We start from the raw sequence: 14,271 nt of genomic DNA on the forward strand, positions 1-14,271 counted from the left end.
TACGTTTATACTTGACTGCTTGGGTGACTATAGACTGTTAGAAAAGATTTTTCTCTTAGAATTTTGAAAGCAGTGTTCCTTTGTTTTTAGGCTTCCAGTGTTGTTGAGAAACCTGATGCCTTTTTGATTACTGTTCCTTCATATATATCTTTTTATTCTTTCTCCTGGAAGCTTTTAGGATATTCCTTTTATCCTTGGTGTTCTGGAATTTCAGAATGATGTGTCTTGGCATGGTTAGTTGTTGTTGTTTTTTTTTTTTTTTTTGTGATGGGTACTCAGGGGACTTTTTTTTTTCTTTCACACACACACACTGTATTTTATTTTTACAAGAGATAAATAAACTGACACCAAGCATTGTAAATGGATGACCACAACAAAAGCAACAATGATTGCAATTGGTACTCAGGGGACTTTTCGATCTAAACATTTGAGAGTACACTCATCCTCCCGTACTTAAATCTCCTAGTTTGTACTTTTTTTTCTGTACAACTCCTATTAATTGAATGTTGAGCACTGTGGGTAGAACCTGTAATTTTCTTATCTTTTTATTTCTTTGCATTTTGGTTCTAGTTCCTGAGATATTTCCTAGGTGTTTATTTTTTTTTCCCCTTCCACCCTTCTGTTGAATTTTAATAATAATATTTTTAATTTTCAAGAGCTTTTTCTCATTTTTCTGACCATTGCTTTTTCATACATCCTGTTGCTGTTGTTTTATAGTATCTTCTCTCATGACTCCTGGATTTTAGAGTTTGTTTGTTTTGAGGTTTTTCTGTGCTCCCTGCATTGTTTCTGTTTCCTCTGAGTTCCTCTTTTTCTTTTCAAAATGATTCTCTCAAACTAGAGGTTTTCTTCAAGGATCTTGTTTTATCCTTGTCTATTTTTTCATGTAAGAGTGAGGCACTAAAAAGCTCTGTAAGTGAGTGAGGCTTGTCTATAGTGGGCTTCACCGTAAGGTTGGGGGCAGGCCACCTTCTTCATTAGAGGAAGACACTCAAGACGTCTGTATGGCTAATACTTTTTTTAGCACCATTTAGTTTTTCAGTCTTCCGCCTGGGAGCTGCACACCTGGCCACTGATGTTCTGACATCAGGATGTAGTAAGTTCCATGAGTCTCTTGTTCCTTGCAGCCCTTGGCCCCTTGTTTTCAGTGCCACCCTTACCTTTGCTGTCTGCTGTGCCCAGTGTCCCTGAGCCCAGAGCTGCCTCCTGTCTGCACTATTCTCTGCTGGCGCTTAGGCTCTAGCTTCCTTCCTGCCACTAAAATCAGTACTGCTCCTCCAGCTTCTTTCTGACTCGCAAAAATGTGTTGAAATGTGCTTGTCTCACATGATCTTTGTGAGTTAATGTCGATTTAATTTCTTTATTGTCATTTCAGTGAGATGTTAGCATGGAGAGGAGGTAAGAGAGAAATTGGTCTGCCATGCTTAATTTGGTGTTTATTTTTAAATGAGATATTTAAAATCCAGTTTTTAGGGCAAAAAAAATGCTTTGCCCTATCAGAAATGGATCTTATTAATCATCATCCAGAGAGTTAAATCACTAAAACTGAAATTTTGCAGTACTGATTTTGAGTAAAAGTTCAAACTCAGATTTACCTTCCCTGATGAACAGAGCAAAATATTGTCGCTATTACCTGAATCAGCAGAGAGAGCAGATAAGCCTGGGGGTTTGACTCTGCTTGGGAAGCCAAATATAAGACGGAGTTTGGATATATAAAAGAAACATTGAAAGAAAAAGTTGTAAGGTCACTTGGACCACTGCAATTAATATCTTGTAATACTTTTACTGGATTAATTTATCATCCATCAATAAAGGGAAGTTACTGCCAGGTTTATAGTACTGTTTGGCTCTGCACAATGGTAATTTAACCTTTTCCCTTGTGTTTTAGTAATTTAAAAAAAATGTTCTTAATTGGAAGTAAAGAATAAAATTTTTTTAATCTCAGAAAGCCTTTTTATTTTGATATAATTTCACACTTAAAGAAACATTGCTAAGAATAGTACAGAAACTCCCATGTACTCTTTGCCTAGATTCATCAGTTGTTAACATTTTGCCACATTTGTGTTACACGTTTGCACCTTCTTTTTATGCACCACCTCCCCACCACTGCCACCAAGTAATTTGCAGACCTAATGCTCCTTCATCCATAAATACTTATTTTTTTTTTCCCCCAAGCACAAGGACTTTCTTTTCACTAAGCACAGGGTATTGGTCAAAATCAGGACATTTAATAACTGAGATAATAGTATTATCGAATGCACATTCCATTCTTAGATTTCTCCAGTTGTCCCAATAATGTCCTTCGTATAATGTAGCTATTTCCCTTTTCTGCCCCCCACATCTAATCCAAGATCATGCATTTCACTTAGTTGTGAAACTCTATAGTCTCCTTCAGTCTGGAACAGTTCCTTATCCTGTCTTTGTCTTTCACATCTTGGTATTTTTGAAGAAAACAGGCTAATTATAGAGTGTACTTCAGTTTGAGTTTTTCTGTTGTTTCCTTACGATTAGATTCAGGCTGTGCACTGTTTTTGTAGGAATACTGCAGAAGCAATGTGTATTCTCAGGGCATCATATCAAGAGGTATATGAGGTTGGTTTGTCTCATTTTGGTGATGTTAACTTTGATAATTAAGGTGATAGTTGCAAGGTTATTTACTGTAAAGTTACTATTTTCCTTTTGTTAGTAATAGGTAATTTGTAGGAGATGCTTTGAGATTTTATGTATAGATGTCTTATTCCTCATCAAACGTTCATCTAGTAATTTAGCATCCATTGATGATTGTTGACTGAATCAGTTATTACTAGGATGGTTGCAAGATGTTGATTTTCTAACTTATTTCTTCTAAGTATATATAGGGAAGAGCTTTTCTTTCTCACCCACTTGTTTATTCATTTATTTTATTAACATGGACTCATAGATTTTTATTTTATTTTGTGACATTCTGTTATTTATTTTGAAGCTCAAATTGTCTTAGATTTGGCTAGTGGGAGCCTCCTTAGGTCATAATTTTGACATGCCCCTATTGTTCTTGGAGCCCTTTCTTACTTTCTGGCATGGCAAGGTGCTCCAGGCTCATCTTGTACTCAGCCTGCCCCAGTCCTGGAATCAGCCATTTCTCCAAGTAGCCATCATTCCTTTCAGTGGGGAATAAGGTTTATAAACTAAGATCTCTCAGCAAATAGGAGCTAAGAAATGTAAATATATATAAATAAATAAACATGTCTATATTTGTGTGTGTCTGTAACCATGAGTTCATTTTGATACCTTTAATTCCAATTCAGCACTACAGATCTAGTCTTGCCCTTTCTGTATTTGTAATGCCCTTCTCTAACAGAGAGAATCTGGTTCCCATTATCTCAGCGTATGTACTTGTTTGCCCCATGCCATAATCAGAGAAAGTAGTTCTAAACTGCTAACCCATACCATTGCAAAGAAAACTCCTTATAACGAGTTCACTATTTGTTTACAGTTTCTTTTTGTCTGTATACTCATAAAATATGAAGTGTAATGTTCAAAAGTTGTTTGGGTTGTTTTCTTCCCTTTCCTTCCATCTTTTAATACACTGATTTATTTGATTTACAGTTAGCTTTGTTTGTTTCTGTTTGATTTCCATTTTAGATTTTTTTCCACCTCATCCTTGCTGATTTTATTTTACTTTTTGAGTATATAAAACATGAGTATGGTTCCAAAAGTTAAAGCCATACCAAGAAGTGTTACTACCTAACCCTTCTACTCACTCCTATCCACCCCATGTAGACAACCAATTATTTTTATCTATCCTTCCTGTTTCTTTTTGTAAAAAAAAAAAAGCAGGTACATGAGTATTTTCTTATTTTCTCTCACCAAAGGTAGCAAACTAAGTATACTCTTTTGGAATTTGCTTCTTTCATTTAATAGTGTGTTCTGGATATCACTCCATGTTTGTAGAAATTTTACTTATTATTTTTTAACAGCTTCATAGTACTCCATTTGTGATGTGTCACAGTGAATTCAAACATTCTCCTATCTTTGGGCATTTAGGTTGTTTCCAGTATTTTGCAGTTTCAGATAATGCTGCAGCTAACAGCCTTGTACAAACATATTTTTGTATTATTGGGTATCTTCAGGGAAGATTAAAAGTTTTAACTTTTTAATCATGTGAGCAATAATGTGTAAGTGATTTTATAATAATACTTCAAACTCTTTGTCTGCCTGCTCCTATCTTCCCATCTACCGTGATCTTACAAATACATTCAAGGCTGTGGAAGTGAAATACATTATTGTAATTATATTTCTGTCTGGGAAACCTTGAAATCAGAGAGCTGAAAGTGACCTTGGAAACATTTTTAGTCTACGTTCAGGTTCATTTTAAGCAGTTGACTTTTCCTTTTACGTACTCGTCAGTGCTCTTTTACCACCTAAGTACTCAGACCCAGCTGTTGTAGTAGTTTTCTCTTTTAATTTAATTCATGTTAGATTCCTGGTCATACTGTTAACTGGCTGCTCCCTTGGGTTATAGAATGGCAGTAGGATAAGACGGTTATACATAGGATAGAAATAAGGATTTGGGCATCCAAAGACGGTTATACATAGGATAGAAATAAGGATTTGGGCATCCATTTTCTCCGACAGGTCTCAGCACATTAGTGAGTAGTATAAACTCAGAGGAGCATCTTGGATTCCTAGATAATGCAGCTGGTTGATGACTTCCAGTCTTTTGTTCCAACAAGTGGGCATTGGAGTAGAAGGGCGACCTCCTCCTGCATTGCTAGATAACCAGGTAAAAAGATTGACCACATAGCTTTCCATCAGAAGGGCCATAAAAGGATTACATATGTGTTGAGATAACGATCCCCGCAGCCTAAGGGTGACTGGAGACTCCAAACAGATCACTTCTGGCCCTGCGATGACTCTTCAGTTTATGTGCATGCACCATACAGATGTTATCATTTTCCATGCATGTCCTGACATGAAAAAGATTAGGAAAGTTGTCTAGAGCAGTCTCAAAATTAGCCTCTGAGAGCCAAGGATGGTGCCGCTTAAAGAGAACCAGGTAATCCTTATTTATCTTGGATAAAGAAGAATTGAATTATTTAGAGTAGAATACAGGAATAGTGGTTTAGAGATTTTTGAAGGTCGTTTTTTACAATATAGGACAACATTAGGAGTGATGTTTTGCTCAAGAATTAGGTTGTCTTATGGTAATGACAGCACACCTGGATTTAAAATATTAATGCGAGGGGCTTCCCTGGTGGCACAGTGGTTGAGAATCTGCCTGCCAATGCAGGGGACACGGGTTCGAGCCCTGGTCTGGGAAGATCCCACATGCCGCGGAGCAACTGGGCCCGTGAGCCACAGTTATTGAGCCTGCGCGTCTGGAACCTGTGCTCCGCAACGAGAGAGGCCGCGATAGTGAGAGGCCTGCGCACCGCGGTGAAGAGTTGCCCCCACTTGCCGCAACTAGAGAAAGCCCTCGCACAGAAACGAAGCCCCAACACAGCCATAAATAAATAAATAAAAATTAAAAAAAATATATTAATGCGATACAGAAAGAGCCAGTCCAAAGGATGATTGCAGCTTAGTTGATGACAGACTGCAGTGTTTTTACTGTCTTACTACCCCTGTTGCAGAGGGGATAGTCTAGTCTTTGGATAGTTTTTGATTCCTATGGAGTAGAACCTCTCAAAGGGTCTCATCCTCACTTCTACTAAACAACAATGTCAGTCATTCCCATGAGTGGTTTGGCAGGGGTGAACGGTAGATGCTGTATCGCTGATACCCCTCCTTGTACAGGTAGTGTTCTGATCATCTATTGCTGCATAACAAACTGTCTTACATCTTAGTGGTTTAGAACAACCATTTTATTTTTCTTATCATCTTGTGGGTCAGGAATTCAGGAGGAGCTTGGCTGGGGCTGTCTCAGCTGGCGCACCTGAAGCTGGAGCACCCACTTCCATGGTGACTTCTTAACTCACCTGTCTTGTGCCTCTGTGCTCCTGCTCTCTGTTTCTGTCCCCCCCCACCCCCCCATCCCCCATGGTGTCACATTCTGCAAGGTCTCTCTGTGTCGTTTGGGTTTCTCACAGTGTGTTGGTCTCAGGTTGATTAGGCTTCTTACATGGTGGCTGGCTTCCCCAAGAGCAAGCAATAAAAAGAAGAAGCTGTCAATTTCTTAAAACTCAGACCTGCACATTGACACGCAGTCACTTCTGCCATATTCAGTTAGTCAGGGCACTGCAGAGCCTGCCCAGATTCAAGGAAAGAGGACATAGACCTGCCTCTCAATGGGAGGAGTGGTCATCTTTAATCTATCATAGGGCCATTAAGCAGAAAGGAGAGAATGGTTGTGAGAAATAACTGAACTGTGACTTTATCAGAAAAACGATCAGACATTTACTCATCTAATGACTCAGGAGAGATTAACTGATTGCCAGCCTTGAATAAGAATGGGACTGAAGCCAGAGGAGGAAGGTGGGAAAGATGCTCATGGGGCGAAGCGGAAAGGCAACCGAGGTAAACTTTACTTCATAGTTGCCTTCCCTGCCTTGGTCCTGAACTCTTGGTTCCGTGATCTTCTGTGAGCCCCAGCCTGCCACTTCTGAGCAGTTTGGATTTGGTACTCATGCTTGGTCTCCTCCTCCTTCAGCATCTGGACCTCCGCTTAGTCTCCTGAGCTGTGCATCGGCTCACTTCTTTAGCCCTGGGCGCTGCCTGTTGCTTTGTAAGAGAATTCTGTTTCCCTGCTCCCTGGGAACCCAGTGTGCACTCCCAGAATGAGCTGCAGTGCCGGGGGTGGGAGGTGGCGGTAGGGGTGGGAACACAGGCAGTGATTTTGGCTACGCTCAGGCTGCTCTGGCACCTCTGGCGGTTGCTTAATATCGCTGGATTTCTTCTTTTCTGGACTACGTGAAGGCCCAGTTCTTGCTTTCTTTATGTGACTTTACCAGTCTTTCCCCCAGTAATTTCAGAGGATTCAAGTTGAAGATAGAAGAGACTTCATAACTTTCAGCATAGAATAGGCTCATGAGTATGTGGTTCAAAGAGCATTTATGGTATAAAGAAGATTATACGCCTTGCTCTAAACGTCTAAAAATATATCAGTTGGAGGGTAAGCTGGGTTAACCCTGGAGTATATTTCTACTTGTATATGTACTGGAATATTTATAGAATTTTTATGATAATTCTGCCCTATCCTCCAATTTCGAGAGGAATAACACTTTTACTATTGATACTTCTATGGAGTGTGTGTGTGTGTGTGTGTTTTGAATAACAGCTGCAAATATTTTTCATTGATCATATGTTTACACACCCGTAGAGTTGTAATCTAGGATTTTGGTTTCACTTACCACTCATGCTTAATAATTTAGAGTAAGTTTATTTCATTAGGACAACTTTATAATACCAGTATCTTTAAGACATTTAAACTTTATTTTTGTTATAAAAGAAGTAATGCTTTCTGAAAAAATTCAAACAGTATAGTTGAAAGTAGGGCCATGTGGCTCTAATCCCCCATCCCATTCTTTTTACATGACTGTTAACAGTTACTACGTACCCTTCTAGACTTCAAGCAGTTTATATACAGGTATATAGCATATACACAGAAATACATAGTACGTAATCTTTCTAAAGCAAAAATGACAACCTTCTGGACTTACTGCTCTGCAACAGTCCATGCCTTCAAATACTGAGTTTGGGTTCCAGTTCTGTCACTTACTAACTTAGCAAGGTATGTAACTTCTCTGTGCCTCAGCTTCCTTATCTATAAAACAGGCCAATAATAGTACACACCTCATTGGACTGTAGAGGATTAAATGAAGTAATATTTATAAAGTGGCACAGTAAAGTGCAATAGTGCTTGGCACATAGTATGTACTAGATAAATATTAAATAAAGAACTTGCTCTTTGAAAAAACACGTTATGAATATTTTCTTACGGGTTGCTGGTTTTTTAGTGTGGCACTTTAAAAACTGTGTGTTGTTGGTAGGGGGGTGGTATTCTGAGTTTTACTCTTGGAGCAGCATGTTTGTCTACAGTTTTCTTTTTTTTAATAAATAAATTTATTTATTTTATTTTTGGCTGCGTTGGGTCTTCGTTGCTGCACATGGGCTTTCTCTAGTTGTGGTGAGCAGGGTTACCCTTCGTTGCGGTGCGCGGGCTTCTCATTGCGGTGGCTTCTCTTGTTGCGGAGCACGGGCTCTAGCCATGCAGGCTTCAGTAGTTGTGGCTCGCGGGCTGTAGAGCGCAGGCTCAGTAGTTGTGGCGCACGGGCTTAGTTGCTCCGCGGCATGTGGGATCTTCCCGGACCAGGGCTTGAACCTGTGTCCCCTGCATTGGCAGGCGGATTCTTAACCACTGTGCCATTAGGGAAGCCCCTGTACAATGGTTTTGAACAGCGATTCCACACAGTTTCTGACCTCGCTGTTGCAGTGAGCTGCTGTTACTGACAGGCAATGTGCTGGGAATGTGTTTGCCTCTCAAGGGTTGTGGGAGCAGGAAAAAAAGCTGAAGGCTGTTGATTTAGAAAATTATACTACACTAGCAGTTAATCTTTTTGTTAAGAAAATTAGGAGGAGAGTGGAGTTGGAAGAATTTTATCTATAGAGAATGATAAGATTATTTAATCTGTTTTTTGCTTGTGTTCTTTGAATAATTTTATAATTAGAGGGGGCATGCTCATCACCTAGTTTTTATTCTACAGTGAAGAAATAGACCCAGAATAGTAGTGATGTTCTCAGTTCTGTAGCTAGTAATGATAGGGCCAGGACTAGAATCCTAGTCATTGGAGCCTCACCTTTCTGAATTCTTAAGAAGCTCAAGAGCCTCTCTGCCAGTTGAAGCAACTATTGAATAATGGATGCACTATAAATGGCTTGCCTGTCAGTGCTGAGTGCTTGAACTATTCTGCGTGTAGAGACAGTGACTAAGTTGTATCGTAAGCACTAGTGCATGATGTTTTATAAAAAAATTTAGAATTCCAGGAGAATTGTTGATGGGCCTTGAATACCAAATGTATTCTATCTTATTAGGTTCTATGTAGTGAATAATAAGGCTATTGAAGATCAGTGGGAAGAAATTTATATTCGCTGTGGATGCCATTTTGCCTTCTGAACACAACCTAAAGATATTCGTGTGTAAATAGGCCCCTTTAAGCCCAGAACTCCCTAGTTTTCTTTTTTTTTTTAATTTATTTTATTTATTTATTTTTTGGCTGCACTGGGTCTTTGTTGCTGCACGCGGGCTTTCTCTAGTTGTGGCGAGCGGGGGCTACTCTTCGTTGCGGTGCACGAGCTTCTCATTGCGGTGGCTTCTCTTGTTGCGGAGCACGGGCTCTAGGCGTGTGGGCTTCAGTAGTTGTGGCATGAGGGCTCAGTAGTTGTGGCTCACGGGCTCTAGAGCACAGGCTCAGTAGTTGTGGCACATGGGCTTAGTTGCTCCGCAGCATGTGGGATCTTCCCGGACCAGGGCTCGAACCTGTGTCCCGTGCATTGGCAGGTGGATTCTTAACCACTGCGCCACCAGGGAAGTCCCCTACAACTCCCTGGTTTTCTGCCCTTCTTTGTCTCTTGGTAAAGGAGCAGACTGTTCTTCCCTGCATGGGAGTAGCAGGGAGTGAAACCACTTTGGTTTGTAGATCACTTGGATGCCTTCCCTCTGCCTTTGCGCTCCATCAGTTGTCCCTTCCTAGTTTCCAGGAGGGTTAAGGCTTTTGGGGGCTTTAGGAAGAAGCCATGAATGCGAGCATGTTTTAGAGGCTGGGCCTCCTTCACCTGTCTCCCCTGCCCAACCTGTGTCAGAGCTTCTACCTTGTGGGAAATGGCCCTAGCTTAGGAGAGGATCGACATTCTCCACTCCCCGCAAAGGGGTGCTGCTGCCAACTTGCAGAGCTCGTGGCTGAGGGTGAGGACAGGGCCAGAGGAGAGTTCTGAGGCTATAGCAGCAGGAGGAGAGTGAAGGGAGCTGGATGGTACCAGCCCCCCAGGCTGAGATGCCTAGGAGCTGAGAGCGGAAACCCGAGCTCGGGGTTGGAAGAATCTGAGCGCACGGGACAGATTGCTGGAGGAGAGTAACTTTGAGGAAATTTCATAATCTGAGTGAAAGAGGACCAGACTTCTGTTTATGAGCTCCAGTGACCCTGCTGCGGCCACGTGTAACAGTGTGAGAAATATACTGCATGGCTTCCCTGCCATGACGTCACCTTGAAGTGTAATTAGGCATAATAAAAAGAGCCCTTATAAGTTTTCAGACTTATCTTTCTGAACTTCTACAAGTTTCCAACCTTATTAACCTCTTTCTCTCAAGTACCAGCATTTAAGATTTAAAAAATAAAACCCCTTCAGTTTAATATTTTTATGTTCTGCTGAATAGATAGTATATTTATAGCTTAAAAACATTTTTTATTGACTGTGTATGGTTTTATTTTATACACACACACACACACACACACAATATAGTATTTCAGTTTTGTTATGGTTCTTGTAGAGTTTTATAAAATAGCCTGCAAACCTCTAATGCAATTTCCATGGGAAATGTGTTCATCCTACAGATAAACTTGAAACCTATCTGTCTATAAATTAAGACTACCTTTTATAATAAAGTATGTCCCCTTAAGGTGATTAAAATAAATGAATTTAAGATTATTGCAGGTATTCATTTACTCATGCTATGACCTGTTCTATTTGTAGCAATAATTGAGAGTTTAATTTAAAGCCAGTATTTCTCCTTCTATTTTCTAATTGTCTTGGGTACTTTAAAGGTTTTATAATTTGGATAAGGTATATAAACACAGAGTGAATATTCCCCAAAGCAGTGTAATAAATGGCTTCAGAATGCCCCATAATACCCTTTTCTCTGTAGTTTCCTAGCCTTCAAATGTTCTTCTGGTGTGAAACTATTAAGCCCTCAGAGAGTAGTGTCATTTAAATAGCCAAGACCAACTGTCTTATCACACATTAAGTCTTAACTTTCTTATTGTAAATATTCATGATAAAAGAAATTTGATTTCTTAACTTAGAAAGTGAGGTCTTTTTTGAGATTTAGTAAAAGGCACAGTCACTTCTTTCCGATGTTTTTGAAAGTCAGTACTGTTTTATTTCCTTTTATTCTTTCTCCTCATCCCTGTCTTAAGCACCTATTTATTTAATCAAGGTATAATTCACATAACATAATATTATTTACTTATTTATTTATTTATGGCCATGCCATGCACCTTGTGGGATCTTAGTTCCCCAACCAGGGATCGAACCTGGGCTCTTGGCAGTGAAAGCACCGAGTCCCAACCACTGGACTGCCAGGGAATTCCCAGAATTAACCATTTTAAAGTGAACAATTCAATTCAGTGCATTTAGTACATCTACAACTACCACCTCTATCTTGTTCCAAGACATTTCATCACCCCAAAATAAACCCTGTACCTATTAGGCAGTTATTCCCCATTTCTTCCCCTCAGGCTTAGGGTATATTTTTGAAAATTTGAAATTAAGAAATTAAAAAACTGATAAAACTTTGAGGTAATTGAGATTTTATAAGACTAGATTTAGAGTTCACTGTTCTGATTCAGTAACATGAAGAAATGCATTTAATATACTGATAGTGGAAAAATTAGATCACAAAATTGTATGTACTTTTTGTCCATACACACACTTTACAGCCACCGGGGGAAAAGTGAACACTTGGTAGGAAACACACCAAAGTAACAGTGATTTTGTTCTAGATGTTTCTTTTTTTCCCATTCAAAGGAGGGGGGGAGAATCTTCCCATAATTACACAAAAAACAAAAACCTGTAAATGACTAAAAACTTGGGCCTAAACTTACTATTATAACATAATTACTTATTTCAGGATAATATTAAACTTCTTCCAGATTGAGTAGTGTTTCTTAGTATTTACTAAAAGAAAAAGGTTTGCTGGAGGAATAAAACTATATAATATTTGTAGTTTTCTAATCCTTCAAGTTATATTGCAGACCAGGAATATCTGCTTCAAGTAAACTGTGTTCTAATTTATTTTTCCCTTTAAAAATATACTTTATAGGACTTTCTTTTCAAACTATAAAAATGTCATATTTTTGTTGATACAAATCAAATACCACAGGGGTGTACAAATAAAAAGCCAACAGTCTCCCCTCACAATAGTCTTCTCATGTACTTGCCTAAAATAATTGCTGTTAGCAGTTTGGCGTTCTTCTTATTAGCCTTTGTCATGTGACTTACATGCACATATAACAAAATTGGACCCAACTGATTAAAAAACTAAAATGCCTTCAGGATGGCCCTAGCAGTTAACGTAATGCACTAAGGAAAGGTAAGGCCCTTGGCTAACGGGAAGGGGATTTTTACCACTGAAAGCTTTCTCATTCAAAAATAGTTAGAGCCCTGTGCTGGGCAGAAAGGCAGAGGCCCTTGGGCAGTATATCACTGTACTCTCCTATTCTTCCTTGCCGTCTCCTCCCCTCCCAAATGTACAATGAATGTATGTCAAAGGTTTATTTAACTCATTAATAAGGGAACCAGCAGGGTGGTAAAGCTGATTCCAAGAGCATTTGAGGAATTGAGTGAATGCAGACACTGAAGAATGAATGTTGAAGTAAATTGCTAGGCTAGATATAAAACCCATGAATGTCCTGCAGGGTAGTAAAACCATAGCCCTTGGAGTCTGCCAGACAGATATTATCTCTACCAAATAAAAATCTACAAGTTTACCTGTAACTTCATAGAATTTGGGTCCTAATCAATAGTAAACAGCAGGTCAAACAATGGTATTATAATTAAATGTCTTTGGGATATTCATGGTATAATGTGTTTTATTATACATTGAAAGGGCTTAGAGTTCTTGATTCACTTTATTTCCAGTTTTGGCTAATTTTTCTTAACAATGAGAAAAGCCGATTGTGATGTATGATTAGACAAGACCAATATAATACAGTAGGGATCAGATCTTGGAAGAGCTTGGTATCTTAAACTAAGAAATTTAAACTTTGTTTCAACAACTGTTCATTGAGCATATACTGTGTGCCAGGCAGTGGATTTATTATAATCCTGAGTGTGTGGATGTGCTGTGGTGCCCCTCTCATGGCCCCTAGGAGGCTGACTAGCGGTTCTCAAGTGGTTGTATTAGGGAATCACCTGGGAAGTGAGAAAAATAGACATGTTCTTTTGTCCTTGTGTACCCACCCCAATGTAGATGTCTCTGCCTGAGTAGAACATATGTGTTTTGAAAAAGCTTGTTCCAGGTGATTTTTATATCCCTTCCCTTTTAAAATCATTGTTATGTTTATTGGGCTTAAAATTGAATAAGTAAACAGCAAGCAAAATTGTAATCAGTATTTTAAAAGTTTTCATACCCCTTTTTGCCTGCCGCGTCCCTGTAATACTCAAACTAAAGTAATTAATGTCCTGATTATACCCTCAGCAAGAATTACATGCAGTTATCATATTTAGAATTATATATAATGCATTTGAGACATTAATTTGGGAAGAACTGGGCTTAGTCTTCCGAATTGTATCCTTAGGTTATGCCTCTCACTAAATAAACTGAAAGAGTTGTCATTTATAGTAGTATATGATCTGTATGGTAAAGACATGTGATTAAAAAATTAGACTTAAAAATGGTTTCTTTTAAATCTTTTTTTTTTTTAATGTTTTGTCTTTTTATTTATTTTTTGGCTGCGCCACGCGGCATACGGGATCTTAGTTCCCCAACCAGGGATGGAACCCATGCCCCCTGCATTGGGAACGCGGAGTCTTAACCACTGGACTGCCAGGGAATTCCCTTAAAAATGCTTTTGATGAGAAAATAGACTGTCCTTAACTTGTCAGAGACTGTTGAAAAAAAAAAAAGGAATAAGTAATAAAGGAGAAAAGTGTTTAACCTGTGGTTAGACTATTTGAGTTGAGTTCGCAATTAATATGAGCAGTTGTTGTGGACATGCATTTAGATTCTTTCAGTATAACATTAATTAGGCAACCGTTTTGTGTAAATGCACTCACAAAGCAAGGATTTGTGATTTCAGCACGCCTAAGCAGCCATGGAATTTATAACTTGTGTTACAGGATGTGGTATTACAGATTAGGGGAGAAACTGGGAAATAACGTGATACAATTGGCATATTGTGTATTTTTCTTTTTATTAGTGTGCCGGTCCAACAAAAGCCCCTGGGTCTGTTTGACTTGTTCAAGTGTCCACTGTGGAAGGTAGGTGACATGCTTATTACTTCACTACCCAACTTGCTTTTTTCAGTTTACCTTTAAGCTTTATGTCAAAGTTTTATTGATTTGGATTTATTTAGCACC

At 39.0% G+C, this 14,271-nt stretch overlaps 1 protein-coding gene across 4 annotated transcripts in view; it reads left to right on the forward strand.

The window, feature by feature from the left end:
* USP3 (ubiquitin specific peptidase 3) overlaps positions 1-14,271 on the forward strand; it is a 222,414-nt gene that overhangs the window by 135,320 nt on the left and 72,823 nt on the right. For all 4 annotated transcript variants that reach the window (XM_082446768.1, XM_082446767.1, XM_082446766.1 and 1 more), the window contains one exon: positions 14,112-14,172. Coding sequence is in view for 2 of the 4 variants with exons in the window: in XM_082446767.1 (XP_082302893.1) it covers positions 14,112-14,172 (61 nt within the window). In the remaining 2 variants the exon portion in view is untranslated. The remainder of the gene's footprint in view (positions 1-14,111; positions 14,173-14,271) is intronic.

The sequence above is a fragment of the Balaenoptera physalus genome, assembly GCF_965194825.1.
Source record: "Balaenoptera physalus genome assembly, chromosome: 2".
Taxonomy (NCBI): Eukaryota; Metazoa; Chordata; class Mammalia; order Artiodactyla; family Balaenopteridae; genus Balaenoptera; species Balaenoptera physalus.